We start from the raw sequence: 18,645 nt of genomic DNA on the forward strand, positions 1-18,645 counted from the left end.
TCTGAAGGATAACAACAAGAGTTATTCATAAATAACCTGTGAGCGAAACAGATATTCAAATATAACAGTCTGCCTAAGGGACTGCTCTTTATTTCAGAGGAGGGGCTGGCTCGGTCTTTTGACCCAGTGTTCAAGGACCAGTGGGTAAAATATAGAATAAAAATAAAAATAAAATAAAGAATAAAATAAATAAATAAATAAATAATTAATAGTAAAAATAATTAAAAAATAATCTTGTTTCATTACATTTTCCCAGTTTCAAGCTGTGATGACTGGTGTCGTTTCCGCGGGCCTTGAGGGTTTTGGAAGGCATGCTTTCTCTAAAATTCACCAAAATTTTTAAAGAAAAAACCCAACACAATAAGTTTGTAAAGAAAAAAAAATCACCCAAAATTTGTTAAGAAAAGAAATTGTCAACCTTATTTTTAAAAAAAAAAAAAAATACCATAAATTTTAAAAGACAAAAAACCCCAAACATCAGAAATGTTTAAAGAAAGAAAATCGCCAAAAAGTTTTAAAGAAAAAAAAGATGTTTTTTTATATCAACAAAAATTAGAAAAAAAATTGCCAAAATTTTTTAAGAAAAAAAGCACTATGAATCAAAAATTGTATTCAAAAAGAAATCACCAAAAATTTTGAAAACAAAAATCACCAAAAAGTTCTTAAAAGATTGCCAAAAAGTTTTAAAGAAAAAAAATAATAGCCATTTTTTTCAGTCAAAAAATTCTGAAGAAACCATGCCTCCCAAACCCGCAGTTCTCTGTGATTTGACGTCATGTTTTCTTTAAAAATTGGCAGTAAAATAAATACAAATTCATTTAAAGTTGTATGCCTCTCCCCTAAGCCAAAATAAAAAACATCAGCCCCTCATCAGCGCTTTAAGAATTATTTGACATCCTTCCCCCTTTTAGTTCGACCTCTGTCCCTCTCATAAATAACAAATTTCTCAATAATGATGAAAATTTAATTTTAATAATTTAATAATCTGTCCATGACTAAATGTATTTAGTTTGATTCTGCAAGATCAGTTTTCCACCTCTGCTCAATAAATGTTCAATGATAGAAGATGTAAAGTATTCTGTTTCTACTCAGCACTAATAACTACTAATCATTTTCATATCATAATTCATAATTACAGTTATAAAAAAACTGCCAGACTGCATAAAAAATTACATTTCAGAGCTTGTTTGTGAAAAATGAGGGGCCCCCCCCCCCCCCAGGGGTTGGGCCTGAGCCCCCGGTGTCCTCAGATCCTAGAAACGCCCCTGCAAGCTTTTTATTAATATCTTTCAATTTATCAGCATTGAAAATAAATCAGTTTCCCGTCATTCGCACAGTGAAAGCGTGAGCGCCTCTGAGGGGAAATATTATTTTTTACGAGCGTGAAGCTGAAATGACTCGTCCAGTGAAAGTGGGAGGGGCCGGCTCGGGGCCGAAAATCCCAGTCGTGACTGACTCATAGTTTTGGCTGAGGCCAGCAGAACAACCAAACACCCCCCCGCCGCCGCCTCCTCCTCCACCCCGCCGGTTCCCCCCGTCGGCCTCCAAACATGGAGAGGCTAAATCGGTCCCCGCTCGGCGGGGAGTCAGGCCGCTGCCAGGACTCTGAGCTGAGCCTGGAGGACAGCGAGTCCTGCAGCAGATGGGAGGTGAGAGGAGTGGCGGGGGGGGGCGCTGGTACCTGAGAGGGAGGGGGGGCGTGAACTGTTGGAGGTGAAGGTCGTGTGAAGGGCGACAGTTTGCAGGAAACGCAAAGCAGAGAAAATAAAAAACCAGCAGATATTAAAGAGGCTCTTCAGTCTGCAGAGACACAAGTTTTATTTATTATGTCCACCTGTGTGTGTGTGTGTGTGTGTGTGTGTGTGTGTGTGTGTGCGCGCGCGCGTGTGTGTGCGCGTGTGTGTGAGCACATGCGTGTCACAAACTGCTGGACCAATCAGCTTCATATTTTGTGAGCACTTTTTTGTTTTAGGGCACATTTCTCTCTTATTGTATTTAATTGTCATCACAAAAAAGTAACAAACACATAAACACAACCACACAATCCGCACACACACAAAAGCAAAGCGTCACATCACAACGAAAACAAAACACCAAACCCAAAAACACAAAACAAAATCAGCAGCAGAGAAACAGCAGTTTAGTCTGCTCCATACACGAAAATGTTCGTTTTATTTATTTTAAGACTGATTCACAAATGTTAAAAAACGGGACTACAGCGTTTGTCGTTAGACGTCATCACACCGACACAGAAACTCTCACACTCGACGCCTTTACAGCTTCACAGCAACAACTTGTAGATTTATGGGTTTATAATATTTTTCGTGTTTTAACGTGTTTTTACAGTGTTTGTAGTTGTGACGTTTAAGTGCTGCGACCACGATGTCGTTGGTTTATTTTTGCTTTAACAGCTTTTTGTTTCTGGAGATTTAATTTACGCTTCACAACACAAAAGTGGCGTTCATCTGTGAAGATTATCACGCTGAACAAAACGTTAAAGTATCATAATTCCTGTTCGTCACAGAGATTATTTTTGGACGATAATCGAAGAATCCCAGAAGGTTTTTCAAGGTTTTTTAACTTCCTGGTTGGCCTGTAAAAATACGTCATCCCTTCGCCGCTCTGCTATTGGCCTGTTTCAATGATGGACCTGGTTACCGTGGTTACAAAGAGCACTAATAAAAAAGTTATGGGAGCAAAATGTGGAAATTTTTGATTCAAACAAAATAATTTTGAACACTTTTTACTCAAAACACTGCTGAGTGTGTGTGTGCACGTTTGTGTGTGTGTGCACGTTTGTGTGTGTGTGTGTGTGTGTGTGTGTGTGTGTGTGCATGTGCATGTGTGTGTCTGTGTGTGTGTGTGCACATTTGTGTGTGTGTGCACGTTTGTGTGTGTGTGTGTGTGTGTGTGTGTGTGTGTGTGTGTGTATGTGTGTGTGCATGCATGCTGGCGTTTGTGTGTGTGTGCGTGTGTCTGTGTGTGCGTGCATGCTGGCGTTTGTGTGTGTGTGTGTGTGTGTGTGTGCATGTGCGTGTGTGTGTGCACGCGTGTGCGGCTGTGTGTGTGTGCATGCTGGCATTTGTGTGTGTGTGTGAGCATGTGTGTGTGCATGCATGTGGGCGTTTGTGTGTGTGTGTGTGTGTGTTTGTGTGTTTGTGTTTGTGTGTCATGGCTGCCTCCCCTGAAGTTGTACACAAACTCCTGCAGCCTCCTCTGAGCCGCAGCTCATAAAAGCCGAGCCACAAACCGACGTGCTGTTTACACCGCACGCGCACACACACACAAACACACGCACACACACACAAACACACGCACACACACACAAACACGCGTGCACGGAGTCCCCGCTTCGTCATGTTTTTATTTTACAAAGTGTTTCATGTAAAAGTGTAAAACCCACCGGGACGGCGTCGTGGCTGTTAATGTAATCAGAGTGTAATTTACCTCCCGCTCGCTCGCAGATGTTATTTGCCTCCTTAAACGACTTCTTGACGAACCCGAGCACAAACAGGTGGCGCGCGCTTTGTGTGCGCTACCATTTGTTTACAGTCGCCCAACTCATTAAAGAGCTGCTTTGGCTTACAAATTACACATGTGACTCCATCCGAGCAGCTGGAAAGACTTTGCACGTCCAAGTGCTTCTCAGCACGGCGACGGCAGAATCTGCAACGGAAAAAAACAAAACTCAGCGTCGGGATGAAGAGACGGGAGAAACGACTCCCAAACTTCAAAGCGAGCGCCACAATTACAGAGGAGGGCTTCACCCCGCTCGCCTGTCGGCCCGGCTGAGGAATGGGCCTCCTGAGCCGAGCGGGACAGATGAGTTAGCAGGAAGCCCCGGCGCTGACCTCGCAGCCCCCCTGCCCTCCAACCATCAGGGGTCAGGGGGCACCGGGACACCTCCATCCATCCATCAGCAGCTGTTTACAGCCACAGAGCTGCAGATGTGGGTGATGGCGAGGACACGGCGGCCCGCAGGCACCAACACGTGTTCAGCCGCCTGCCGCCACCCAGAGATCTGTGGTACACCCCGACGCCGCCAACGCCTCCCCGGAGCCACGACTGCACAGGAAGTCTCCCTCTCAAACGCCAGCGATGTGAAATCCAACATGATTTCCCTCTGCGTGTCCGTCATCATGTCATGCGTCGGCCAGCCTGCTCGCCATCGCTTCAACCGAATCATCGGCGCCACAGAATTAACAAAAAAAAAAAAAGCACGATTGTGTTTACGCCTCCAAACTTCAGCTCCAGACTAAATAAACGTGATCTGCTGCCGCTTAGTTTCGGCTTTAGTTTGTTTTTATTCTGCAACAGACGTAGAAGTGATAAATAAATCAGCAGCAATAACAACGAAACGCATAAATTCGATGATCGCTGCGTGAATGTTTTCAGACGACGACTTCATCGTGTATCCAGGAACCTTTTCGGTGTTTCCTCTCTGCACGTTTTTATTAAAAATAAACGCTCGGCAGCTGCAAGATGCAAATAAGCCCCTGAACACTTGGAACAGGATAAAAATATCAGCACGTCGTCCCACAGATCCTTAAAAAGTCTAAAAAGGTACTGAATTTGTTCATTTGGAAATACCGCCTTAAATCAAACGCATGTTAGGGCACTGAACTCCAGGTGTTAAAGGGTTAATGATGAGATTTTGTTGCCGCCATAATTACGATATAATATACATATCTGTGTTCAGCTGTGTTTTTGTCTTTTTCAGCCTTCAGGCCAAAATTTGGGTGAAACACTTTACAGCCTCTGAAACACACAGATCTGAAACCAGAGGTCAAAGATTTGCTCTCACAGGGTCGGAGGCTGTTTTGATAAAACTCTTAAGTTTTGCATAAACTAAGAAGAAAAGGTGCGGCGATTAGGGCCGCGGGCGCCCTCGCCGGCGTGTTTAAGCCTCTCTGGGTTTGGTTCGAATAAAGGCGTCTGTGATCAGACGTTTGGAGGGCTGTTCTGTGGCTCCCTCACCCTGCAGAGAAAACATCATCCATTACCTCTGTGACAGGCCCCCCGGGGACCCCAGGGCCCGGCGCTGCTCTGTGGGGGTCGCCTTTATTGACCTCTCACCCCCCAACACACACACACACACACACACACACACACACACACACACACACACACAAAAATGTGCAGCATGTGGTCACATACATCACGGAGCGGCCTTTCTTCCGTGACAGCGTGAATGAGCGTCGGTCAGATAATGAAGCGAGGAGGCCGATCGGACGGCAGATGGAGGGAAAGATTCGAGCTGTCCGAAAGACTTCTTTAAAAAACATTGACCCTGTAAAATAACGGTATAATTCGGCAACTACAGCTGCCAGCAGTTTACTGTAATTCAGCGTGAACATTTATTACAGTGAAATTGTTGTAAAAATGCAGCCAAATACTTACAGTAATGTGGAGTTTTACTTGACGACGCAGTAAAACATCGTAAATATTCATGCTGTTTGGAGCTAATACTACACTGTAAACCCATATTTTACTGTAGGATACTGTGATTTTACAGGAAAAGTTGTTTTAGTGAAAAATTATGGCAAAATCCTTACAGTAATGGACAGTTTTTTAAAAAAATGCAGTAAAATATTGTGATTATTTCTGCTTTTTTGAGCCAATGATACACTGTAAACCTCATATTCTACTGTAGGATACTGTGATTTTACAGGAAAAGTTGTTTTAGTGAAATCACTGTAAAAATACAGCCAAATTTTAACAAAAAAACTGTAAATCAGCGTAAATCTTGATGCTGTTGGGAGCCTTTATTTTACTGTAAACCCACTGGCTCTCACACTCTATTGTTAAATACTGTAATAAATTTAATGGTTGCATAATATTGACACAATTTACAGTATTGACACTGTAAAATATAGTGTCAGCTACTTCAGCTGCCAGCAGTTTACTGTAATTCAGCGTGAACATTTATTACAGTGAAACTGCTGCAAAACTGCAGCCAATTTACAGGTTTATCCAAAATACAGCAGAAACCCTCTTAATGCTCTTCTTGAGCCAATACTACACTGTAACCCTCACGCTCCACCGCAGAATACCAAAATAAATTTAACGGTAAAATCCTGTTAAAGTAGTTTATATCCTGCCAGGACCTTACTGTCGTTTTACAGGAAAATGTAATAATCGGCAGCGTTTTCCTGCAAATAAATGCTTTGTGATCATTTCTTTAAATTTTAACTGTGTCGTTTGAAAGGTGGATGTCTTTGCACCAGTGCTGACATGTTTGTAAAATACACACACACACACACACACACACACACACACACACACACACACACACTCTAAATGAGTAGTAATTACAGCCTCTTAACAGGTTTACTGGGACACTAAACAACAACACCTCCCCCACATCACAGCCTGAGAGAGTGTGTTTAAAGGTGTGTGACGAGCATTTACAGTCCTGCACCAGTGTGTGTGTGTGTGTGTGTGTGTGTGTGTGTGTGTGTGTGTGACCTCGCTTGCATCCATGAGTGTAAATATGCTGATGAAAGGAAAGCTGCAGACTTTTTTGCAACAGTTTAACATAAAAACAGTGTTGGTATTATTACAGACTGAAGCCTCATTCCCACCACCCAAAAAAACGCAGCATCACCCGCTAACATCGGGCTTTTTAACGCAATGTGAATGCGCACGATCAACATTCACGCCCGGGTCACATGACTCTGCAGTAGACACGGGTTTTTATCGCCTCCGGCTCCGATCAGCATGTATATTTATTTTCGGTAAGATAAGATAAAATAATCCTGTATTAGTCCCACAGAGGCCGATCTGCAGCCAGCAAAGCAGCAAAAATATAAATAGTAAGAAATATTATTAAAGAGCGAGGTGTCGTTCATAAAAACATAGTGCAAAGTAGTATCAAGCAACGTCCCAAACTCAACAGTTTAAAAAATATATACACCATAAATGTAAAAAATGTATCTACACACCATATATGTTTAATATACGTTAATATATGTTTAAATGCCTTTAGCAAATGTTTAATCAAAACTGAAACTTTCAACATCATCAGGTTCTCAGCAACTTTTTCCATCCAAAGTAAAATGAAATTTTGACCTAAAAAAATGAATAAATAAAAATTTCTCCCTGATCTCTTACAAAGTAAAAGTTCCTCTGGTGACAACACTTTTAAAGAAAATTTAAAAAATGACATTACATTTTGTCCCTCCCTCTCTCTTTGGAGTTAAAGTAACTAAACTATTTAAAACTTTAAAAATAAAAATTGCCATTTAAAAAGGCGAAAGCACAGTCAAGAGATGCTAAGACAAAAAGACGATTTAAAATGATTCAAAATCCCATTTAAACGTGAGTTTGCAGTCATTGGTGGGTGGAGGAGGCGTTTAAGAGGAACGTTTAGCTTTGACCTAAAAGTGTTCAGAAAGCAACTACAGCGACAGAAGCTTGACGATAAAAATCTGAAAAATATTATGCAACACCAGCTCGGTGCTGGTCCGGACTCGAGCTGTGAGGCGGTCTGAGCTGCGCGCCCCGCTAACAGGATTATCATTTCATAACGAGCAGGTGGTTTCAGATTAAAACTCTGAGTGAAACTCTCACGTTAGACTCTGGAGCAGCTCTGGAGCGTGCAGCATGTTGTTCCTCCCGCCTCGGTCGGCGGAGCGACGATTCTGCGGTTTCAGACGCGTTTTGGTGACGTGATGAGCTGCTGCTGCAGGTTTGACGGCCCTGATGAGCAGCGAGAGCAGGAGGTTTCTCAGGATTTAACGCTCTGAAGGTCCTGCTCCTGTCTCGTCCAGTGGACGGTCCCCCATAACCCCCAACAGAGGTTCTACCTAAGCCCCTCATGTCCTAAAAACCTAGAAATGTCCGAAAATCCAAGAGAGCTCCTAATATCCCAGAAATGGACTGAAATCCTAGAAACATCTGAAAATCCTAGAAATGTCCAAATACTAGATGAATGTCCTAAAATCATCTTTAAATCCTCAAAATGTCCAAAAATCCTAGGAATGTCATAAAATCCTAGAAACGTCCCTAAAGCCTAAAAACATGGTAAAATCCTGGAAATGTCCCAAAACCCTAAAAACGTCATAAAATCGTAGGCATGTCCAAAATCAGAGATGTCCTAGAATCCCAGATATATCCTGAAATCCTAGATATGTCCTAAAGTCCTAGAAATATCAGGCAATCCTAAAAATATGCTTAAAGCCTCAAAACATCCAAAAGTCCAAGAAATGTCCTAAAATTTGAAGAACATCCCCAGAATCTTAGATATGCCTTTCAAAAATGTCCTAAAATCCTACATCTGTGGAGCTGCTGCGACGGGCCCCTGGCCCCCCGTCACAAAGTGGCCCCCCGTCACAAAGTGGCCCCCCGTCACAAAGTGGCCCCTAAGTGCTGCAGGTTGCGTCTCCCGGCGTCAGAGCTCCTCTCCGGAGAAATCTGTGACTCTGAGGCTGAAAACGTGACGAAACGAGCTCATCATTATCGCTCTTTGTGGCTAATTACGTGCAGTTTAGGCCAATTAGCTGCTATCAGATTCGGGGAAAACGGCGCGGTTTTGGCAGAGCGATAAACAGGGCGGAGGACATCAAAGACGCTCCGTCCTCGCCTCGCGGAGACGTGGCGGGTCGTCTGGTGTCGGCCTCGGGCTGTTTGATCGGCAAAGCGAGGAGGTTTCAGCTACGACGAAAATATATCAGCGCTGAGATAATGTATTTTTAATTTCTGAACAAGTTTTTAAATCCTTTTCTAAAGAAAATGGACACAAATATAAATGATCACAAAATTAGATTTAACGGTAAAATATTTTCTGACTATTTTCTGAATTTCTGACAAGTTTTTATTTTTAAAATATATATATTTATATATTATATTTTGATCTTTTTTTCCACAGCAAAGATGATTTATTATTGGACAAATCTGCAAACTAATCGCTCATCATTAAATCAGAAACATACGGAGCCTTTTTCAGATTTTTATCTTTTAACTCGTCATTTTTTGTCTGTTTTAAAAAGTTTTACAAAAAGCATTCAAGTATTCAAAATCACAAAACGCTTCACAAAACAAACTGCTGTAAATCTCTAGTTTGAGTTTGAATGCCAACTGTTACTGATAATCGAAACGGGAAAATTAAATTATCGTACCGCAAGAAGAAGAACCAGAGCAAAAGTCCAAACATCTCCAAAAATATTCAGTTTTCTGTCAGCAACAAAGAAAAGCAGAAAATCCGAATTTGGAGCCTAGAACCAGAAAATGTTTGATTTTTGGTGGCTAGGAAAGACATGTTTTCTTTAAAAATCACCAAAAATTGTAAAGAAAAAAAATCTTAACATAAAAAAAAAAATCACGCTTTTTTTTTTTTTTTTTTAAGTTTTTTCAGGATTTTAGGACATTTATAAGATTTTATGACATGTTTAGGCTGTTTCTAGGATTTTTGACATTTATACAATTTTAGGACATTTCTAGGATTTCTGGATGTTTTTACGATTTTAGGGCGTTTCTATGAGTTTGGGACATTTCTTGGATTTTAGGAAGTTTCTAGGATTTTTGGACATTTGTAGGATTTTTGGACATTTGTAGGATTTTTGGACAGGGATTTTCAGCTGTATCTAAGATTTAGGATGCCTCTGGATTTCAGGACATTTCTTGGATGTTAGTCCGTTTCTAGGAATTTAGGACATTTATGGGATTTTAGGATGTTTTTAAGATTCTGGCACATTCCTAGGACTTTATAGCATTTCATAAACTTTAGGACATTTCTAGGATTTGAGGGCATTTTTAGAATTTTAGGACAATGCTCTGATTTTAGGATGCTTCTGGCTTTCAGGACATTTATGGGATTTTAGGACATTTCTAATATTTTTGCAACCTTCTAGGATTTTAGGACATTAGTGTCTCAGCTGTGTCCTCTGTCGGGGGTGTGGGGGATCCTCCTCTGGCTTTTCCTCTGGTTTTATGACATGAATTAAAAATGTTTTTTTTTGGGGGCGGGGTGGGGGGTCCACTCTGTCAGGGGCCAAATTCGGCTCCTGAAGAGTATCAATGACCTGCCACCACACTTTGATTCTAGTTCTGGGGAAAAAACACTGTGTACTCATCACACTCACACATATAAATACAAACTGTGCACACACACACTTTAAAGCATTGCAAACACACACACACACACACACACACACACACACACACACACACACACACACACACACACACACACACACTCACACTGACTCTGGGGATGAAGCTGTGCAGCCTCAGGCCTGTTCTGATGGAGAAACAAGCCTGAACGACCCCCTCAACACACACACACACACACACACACACACACACACACACACACACACACACACACACACACACACAGTCTAATTAACAGGGCTCTCTCCACTTGGCTTCCCTCTCTAATTGGCTCACCATTTCTTCCCATTAATTATGCTCCATTTCATATCCCCCTTAATGAGCGTGGCCCCGCCTCCTTTCTTTAACGCTAATTAGCAGCTCTGCGGCTCCTCATAAAAACATGAAGAAGAAGAAGAAACGCTCCTGCGATGTTTTAACGGTGTGCGTTTTGTCCCTGTGCAGCACCCATTACCCGTCAGAGGAGCAGAAGAAGCAGCTGGCTCAGGACACCGGCCTCACCATCCTGCAGGTCAACAACTGGTGAGTCTGTGACGCCGCCAGGACGCTGATGACGCCAGCGGTTAACCCCTGAGAGGTTACCTCGTCTCCAAAAATCCCCGATCGCAGTCAGAGGGGAGGAGGTTCATTAAAGAGTTAATTGGAGCTGGGGGGGTAGAGGTAGAGACCTGTAAGCTTCCTGCTCTGCTCTGTTTACTGATGCAAGAAAAAAAACATCAGCAAGTTTTACTTTGGGGGATTTTAACCCTTTGAAACCAGGAAATCGGCTTCATTTGTGAAGAAGGCCATGGACGATTTGACACCAAATTACCCAAAAATGAGCAAGAAATTATTAAAAAAGTTACATGAAAATTACCTAAAAATAAGCACAAAAAAAGAATAAAATATAGGAAATGCACTGAAAAAGTGCTAAAATAAAATGATAAATAAAATAATAATAAATAAAAATAGAATAGATAATATTATAAATAAATAATAATATATATTTTACTGTAACCTTATTTTATATATATAAGTATGACAAATACTTATTTATTATCTATTATTTATTATAGATTTATTATTATGATTATTATTATTTATACATTTTACTGTGATTATACCAATGTTTTTAGAAGCGAATTTTCAAGTCGTTTTTTGTCACGTTTTACTTTTAAACTTTTAAACCGCGAACTGGTGCGATAGTTTTGAAAAAACATGAGAAAAAATTCACACAATAGTAGAATAAGAATTTTTTTTTTTTAAAAAAAAGCTACATAAAATTATTGAAAATTAAATATTTTTTCTGTAATGTAACTTTAAAAAAAATAGTATGACTTCATTCTCATTCAATTACAACTATACTCTTGTAATAATTTTACTTCTTGTCATAAAATAATAACTTTTTTTGTTGACCTTATTCTCATCACATTTTGACTTTTATTATAACATTAATACTTTTGTCTTGTAAGATTAACTATTTTTGTAGATTTTTCTTGAAATAGTACAACTTTATTTTCATGAAATTATGACTTTATTATTCTTATATTATTACGTTTTTTCTCATAAAACTTAAATCTCTTTTGCTCAGTATCACAATTTTTTAATGAAATAATATAATTTATTACTCATGAAAGTATGACTTTATTATTCTGATATTATTACATATTTTTACTTGTAAAACTGATGTATTTTTTGTTTAAAATTACAGTTTTTTTCTTGAAACAGTATGACTTTATTCTCATTAAATTATGACATTATTATTCTGATATTATTATGTTTTTTCCTCATAAAACTTAATACTTTTTGTTTAATTTTACATATTTTTTTTTGGAAACATTATGACCTATCCTCATTAAATTATGACCTCATTCTTGGGCGAGATGGATTTACAAACGGTCATTCGGGGGTTAAATTTTCTCTTTATTGTGTCGTTTATCTGCATCACTGAACAAATAATTTGATAAGAAAATGAAACCGCGCTTGAATCGAGTCATTCAGACCGACACCTGCAACACAAACAGGGTTTGGATGTTTTACATCGAGTTTGCATGAATGCAAAACAGAAGAGAGCCGCGACGATTTATTTCATATCAGGGCGACATCGAACACTTGTGATTTCCTCACAGAATTTTGCAGCTTTACTTAAACCCTAATTTGATACCTGAACAAACTGGCTTTATTTCTTTCAAAGAAATATGGGAAGAAGGCGACGACCAAGTTAACAAGACGTGCCCCAAAAAAAGCAAGAACTTAGTGAAAAGGTACCAGAATATTACCTGCAAATAAATTAAAAAAGAAAATCACCTGAAGTTTATTTCTGTCAAAACAACAGAACTTTTTTTAAAGACTATTTTCCTAATTTCTTGCAATTTGTGCACAAATTAGGAAAAGGTGATAAGAAAGTGAAATTACTTTAAAAAAAGAAAGTAGAGAGAGGAGGGGGAGGGAGAAAATATTAGAGATATTTAAAAAATGAATAAATAAAAATAAATTCATTTATTGTCGTAATCTTTATTAAATATTTTATCGTTATATTTATGTTTCGTTTGTTACTTTTTTAAAGAACTTTTTTTCTGAGTTTCAGGTCAGTTTCTTGTAGCTTGTTAATTCCTCCTGAGTTTTTAAAAGCCGATTGCTCAGGTTTTAAAGGGTTAATCTTGTTTTCTCTTATCCTCTTCCTGTCTTTAATCTCTTTTCCTCTTTCCTCCTCCTCCTCCTCCTTCTCCTCTCCTCCTCTGTTCATCTCCTCCTCTCCTCCTCTCCTCTCCTCCTCTCCTCCTCTCCTCTCCTCCTCTCCTCCTCGTCCTCTCCTCCTTTCATATTTTCATCTCCTTTTATTCTCCTCCTCTCCTTCATCTCCCCTCCTTTCATCTCTCCATCATCATGTCTCTCCTCCTTCCTCGTCTCGTTTCTTTTACTCCGGTCAGATCGAACTCGGATGTTTTTGTTTATCAGCAAATAAACAAATAAATAAATAAAAAAGCGTAAAGAAACAAAAATCTTTATTTTCATCATCTGATTTTAGTTGAACTGTCAGATCACTCTTCGTCTATTTTTATTTTTATTTCAAGAGTTTTTCTTTGCGTTTGTAGATTTGTGTGTGTGTGTGTGTGTGTGTGTGCCCGCGCGTGTGTGTGTGTGTGTGTGTGTGTGTGTGTGTGTGTGTGTGTGTGTGTGTGTGTGTGTGTGTGTGTGTGTGTGTGTGTGTGTGTGTGTGTGTGGAGGCAGTTGGTGTAAATGGCATTTTCATGGCAAACAGCTGGACTGGTTTATTTTAACACACCTGTTGTGGAGGGGGTGTGTGTGGGGGTGTGTGTGTGTGTGTGTGTGTGTGTGTGTGTGTGTGTGTCTGTGTGTGTGTGTGTGTGTGTGTGTGTGGTGGGGGGCTACTGACCTGAGAATGACACCGCTGGTGGGCGGGGCTTGTTTTACAAGCAGTGTGTGTGTGTTTGGTGATTGTGGTTGTGCAGCTTTGTTTGAAACTCTGCAGAGGCCACTGACTGTACAGAGAGGAGCACTCCTCCTCCTCCTCCTCCTCCTCCCCCTCCTCCTCCTCCTCCTCCTCCTCCTCCTCCATCCTGAGGGGAGGGGCTGGGGGCCACAGAGGGGCGGGCCCACAGATTGACTCGGTCCGGTTCTAGCCTGCTTTGAATAGGAGGGGGCAGTCAGAGATGTTGTGTCTTTGATGTTTTTCTCCAAAACTTTTTTCTTAATTTTGTGCTTTTTTTGCACTATGGCAGTGAAACTCAATTTACAGCCCGTGGGCCAAATCTGGCCCCCAGCAGGGTCCCTGGTGCCCCCCCAAACATTTTTTAATTCACAATAAAAAGTGATTCACACTGTGAGTAGTTTTTGACCTTTTAGTCTCCATAAAGTGTCAGAGATATAAAACAGAGTCAAAATAGAGCTTAAAAAAAGAGCCAGAGGAGGATCCACCACACCCCCGACAGAGGACACAGCTGAGACACTGATGTCCTAAAATACTAGAAACGTCCAAAAATAAAAAAAATGTGCTAAAACCCTACAAATCCTAAAATCCAAATGTCCTCAAGTGAAGCAGCAGAGCATGTAGTATATTACAATATTTTTTTTTGTTTGTTTGGTTTTGTTTTAATCTAAAAACATAGTGGCATCATGACAAAAAAGAGCATTTAAAGGGTTGAAAATCAATGAATGTTTGATATTTGTGTTTAGGACTGATGTCAGTTAAAAAAAACTCAATGAAGGTTTAAAATGATATTAATGTATGATATTTTTTAAAGCTTGATTTTGAAAAACGCACTTTGGGCACAGAGTGATCCAAGTTTGTATTATCTTATTTTATTTCATTTTATTTTATTTTATTTTTATTGTTTTAATGTTTTTGAGGAGAGCCTCTAAAACAGTTTTTTTAGAGCATCATGTTGACGGTGATCCTTCATGTCCATCGATATCCAATATTTTAATGAAAGTGGTGTCGGACAGTTTGACTTCCTGCTGGAGCTGCAGATCCTCCTTTACTCTCCTCCTCCTCCTCCTCCTCCTCCTCCTCCTCCTCCCCCTCCTCTCCCAAAAAGACTGCTGTGGCTTTTGTTTTCTTGAAAAGGAAACAGGGTCGTCCCCCACTACTTTTTTTTTAAACCCTCCTGTCCTTTACGAAACCAGTTGAAATGGAACCGTGGCTCCCCGGGGGTGAGGAGGTGGGGTGAGGAGGTGGGGTGAGGGTGAGGAGGTGGGGAGGTGGTTGTCGGGGACATAAATCAAGTGGAAAGCACAGAGCTTTCACTGGGGGCGGGTCAGGAGGGTCGACAGGCGGCTTTAAGCTGAGGAAGACCAGAGCGCTCCTCTGCAGAGGGGAGGCGCAGGGGAGGAGGGGAGGGGGGTCACAGAAGGTGCCGGGTCATAGGTCACGCATACCAGGATGATGGCTCTCAAAAAGTGTACTTAGGAGGGGTCATGTATGGATGCTGCTGCAGCCGCTCGCAGTGTAGTTAACACTTTCCTTCCTCTGTATGAACTTCATAAACATCATAAACCGAGCGAAACATAACATTTGGGCTCAAAATTTTACATACATTTTTAATTCATCTTTTAAATTTATTTATTTAAATTTTTATTTTGTCTTTTAATTTTAGCTTCTAATTTATCTTTTTACTTATTTTTTTTATTCTTCCCTGTTATTGTTATTATTATCACTATATTAGATATTAATATATTTGATATTTTTATTAATATATTTTAAATATTTTTCTGCCCTGAATCTCCTACTTAATTCTGCCTTCACTCTTGTCTGCCCTTTGTCGGCTTTATTGACTAACTTTTAAGGGTGCTATATAAATGAAGTTATTATTATTATTATTATTATTATTAATAAAATGCACAGAAATGTGACTAAATTTCCGTTTTCTCTATTGTGTTTAACAAAAGTTTTTTATTAATTAAAAGAAAGGTGCTGCATTCAGATGTTTTATTTATTTATTTTTAAAAGTATTTGGTATTTATCCTTTTAAAAAAATGAGAAAAAATGCAATGAGCAACCTGGCAAGAAATGTTCTGCAAATTGCAATAAATATATAGATTTTTTGTTTTAGAAAAAAAAAATCTAACCGAATTATGTATTGAATTATTTTTTTATGACAACTTATACTGTTTTTAAGCAGTAATGTCAAGTCATTTCCTTGTTTTGGCTCAGTGTTTTTGTTTGTTTTAACTTCCCTGGTTTTGTTGTTGTTTTCTGTGTTTGTTGTTTGTTTGTTTGTTTGTTTGTTTTGGTTAGTTGGTTTATAAACTCCCTCTTGTGTCTCTCCCTCCTCTTTCGTCCTTTCCCAGGTTCATCAACGCGAGGCGGCGGATCGTTCAGCCCATGATCGACCAGTCAAACAGAGCAGGTAAGTTTTATATTTTTAATATTTAGGCTGCATTAACATTTGAATTATTTAAGAGCTCGCTGTTTCTCATACAGACGAACTGAGCTCTCAACAAAATGTAAACTGAACTGTGGAAATGACGTCGTATAAAAAGCAAGAAAGTCCACAGATGAAGAGGTGGTGAGTCAAACACAGGACTTTCACCCTGCAGACCACTGTCTGTGTCCCGTGTGAAACCAAAGTCAGTGTTAAAGTTTTTTAACTGTATTACATCACAAGACATACATGTTGCGTGACGTACTTACTTACATCAATAAATGCAAATAATGTAATTATTTTTCCGAAAAGAAATGTGAAGTAGTTTCGTTGCAGAAACGTGAAGGTTTTGTTTTGTTTTTTGTTCAGTACTTTTGTTGCAGGAAGGTGAAGTCGTTCTTTGCAGAAATGTAAAGTAGTTTTCTTGGAGACATTAAGATGTTTTTTTTTGTTTTGCAGATACATTACAGATACATACATACAAGTACTTTAGTTGCAGAAATGTGAAGTACTCTTGTTTCAGAAACATAGTTTGTTTTTTTAATTTTATTTATTTATTTTTTGCAGAAAGGTGAAGTAGCTTTGCTGTAGAAACGTGAAATAATTTTGGTGAGGAAACCTTTGTATTTTTAAAAGGACACTTAGAAAAAATGGAAATTGACTCGCCATCCCTGAGCGTCCAAAACTGACCCTCGAGGTGAAGCTGCAGGAGTCACAGTTTGAAGCAGAGGGACTCTCAAAGAGCTGCCGATGTTGTGAGTTTGTTGTTTTTGAGTCGTGTCTCCGCCTCACTTGAGTGGCGAGCTTCGTTTTAATGTTGCTGTGCAGTTACATTTGTAAATTTACAGCATGATCTTAAAGTTTCATTTACTTTTCAGACTGAGTCACAATCAGAGGGGCACTGTTTGTTTTCAGAGGTTTTTGTCCAGTTTAATGGCAGCAGGCCATGCAAAAATAATAATGATAATACTAATGATAATGATGATGATAATAATAATGATAAAAAATAATAATAATAATGATAATGATAATGATAATGATAATGATAATAATAATAATAATAATAATAATAATAATAATAATAATAATAATAATAATAACAACAACAAAAACAATAATAATAATAATAATAATAATAATGATGATAATAATAATAATAATAATAATAATAATAATGATAATGATAATAATAATAATAATAATAATAATAATAATAATAATAATAATAATAATAATAATAACAACAAAAACAATAATGATAATAATGATAATAATGATAATGATGATAATAATGATAATGATAAGCTTTTTTGGCACTCCAAATGTCTGAAACGTGGATATGATGTCTTATGCTCCAAACACCTGATCATAACTGGAGGACCGATGTTTCTGAAAACGCACTCCTGCAGTCTGAGTTTGATCGTGAAAAAAAGCCTCCGTGGTGAACTTCCCCCCTCTCGCTGCGTCTTTTGCTCTCTCGGCTCCTCGGTGAGTTAAAGCGAACAGAGAAGCTTAAACTCCAGGATTGAATGGCCTCTAAACCCCCGCAGGATTAGCTGCAGACAAAGACGCTAATCGCTTTGACTGACCACTCCATTGAACATTTTAACCTGGATTAAAACAAATAGGAGTCCGGCTAAAGCGGGGCTAAAGTGCCGCTAGCCTTTTGGCCCCTGAGCTTTGTTAGCGTTTTACCCCGCGGCTGACTTCCACACAAAAGCAGCGATACACCGCTGAATGACGGCGAAGAGAAACTGTTAAAGAGCTGAAGCCTGGGAATGTGTCTGTGTGCACAAAAAAAAACCTTTCCCTGAAGATGAAACTTTATCGAGATAATTTCCCCAAGAGGATGGACATATATGCTTTAAAGTCATCTCATCACTGATTAATGAGCGACTCCCTCCTCGTCTCCTCCCTGCAAACATCAGATGGAAGATGGAAAAAAACAAAAATAAACATGTGGAGAGAAAACACGAGAGAATTTGTTTAGATTTTATGCAGAAATGTAATAATTAACAGAAAAAACATGCAAAAAATGTTTTGTTTTGTTTTCTACTAACCAACCAAAAGAAATGCAGCACAAAATGATGCACTGATCAGCGCTACACTGCTAAATGCCAGTAGATGATAATAAATACTTAAAGCTCTCGTTGCAAAATTAGCAAGTTGTCCTCTTTTCCTGCCACGACCGCGTCAACTTTCTCCTCCTCTTCTTCTTCTTCTTCAGACTTTTTCCGACACACATTGATGCCAATATAGAGAGGGCTCGGCATAGACGGAGGACACATGCTGACATTTTGTTCTTGTGTATTGACGTTGATGTGTGTCCAGCTTAGCCTCCGCGGTTGCTGTGGTCCTGTCTGAGGCTGCACCTGTGTTGTGGGTCTTGGTTGCACTGATGCTGTCATCCTGTCTGAGGCTGCACTTGTGTTGGGGGTCTCAGTTGCGCTGTTGCTGTGATCCTGTCTGAGGCTGAGCCTGTGTCGTGGGTCTTGGTTGCACTGTTGCTGTGATCCTGTCTGAGGCTGAGCCTGTGTCCTGGGTCTCGGTTGCACTGATGCAGTGATCCTGTCTGAGGCTGCGCCTGTGTCGTGGGTCTCGGTTGCACTGATGCAGTGATCCTGTCTGAGGCTGAGCCTGTGTCGTGGGTCTCGGTTGCACTGATGCT

The 18,645-nt window shown here is 39.6% G+C and overlaps 1 protein-coding gene across 1 annotated transcript in view; it reads left to right on the top strand.

Annotated features, from left to right (window-relative positions):
- Positions 1-18,645, top strand: part of meis1a (Meis homeobox 1 a) — a 45,274-nt gene that overhangs the window by 20,532 nt on the left and 6,097 nt on the right. Inside the window, 3 exon segments of the mRNA XM_088075249.1 lie at positions 10,558-10,563; positions 10,565-10,635; positions 15,904-15,962. Of these exon segments, the coding sequence (XP_087931375.1) occupies positions 10,558-10,563; positions 10,565-10,635; positions 15,904-15,962 (136 nt within the window).

The sequence above is a fragment of the Plectropomus leopardus genome, chromosome 3 (assembly GCF_026936395.1).
Source record: "Plectropomus leopardus strain MGB_pleo_1.0 chromosome 3, ASM2693639v1, whole genome shotgun sequence".
Lineage (NCBI taxonomy): Eukaryota > Metazoa > Chordata > Actinopteri > Perciformes > Serranidae > Plectropomus > Plectropomus leopardus.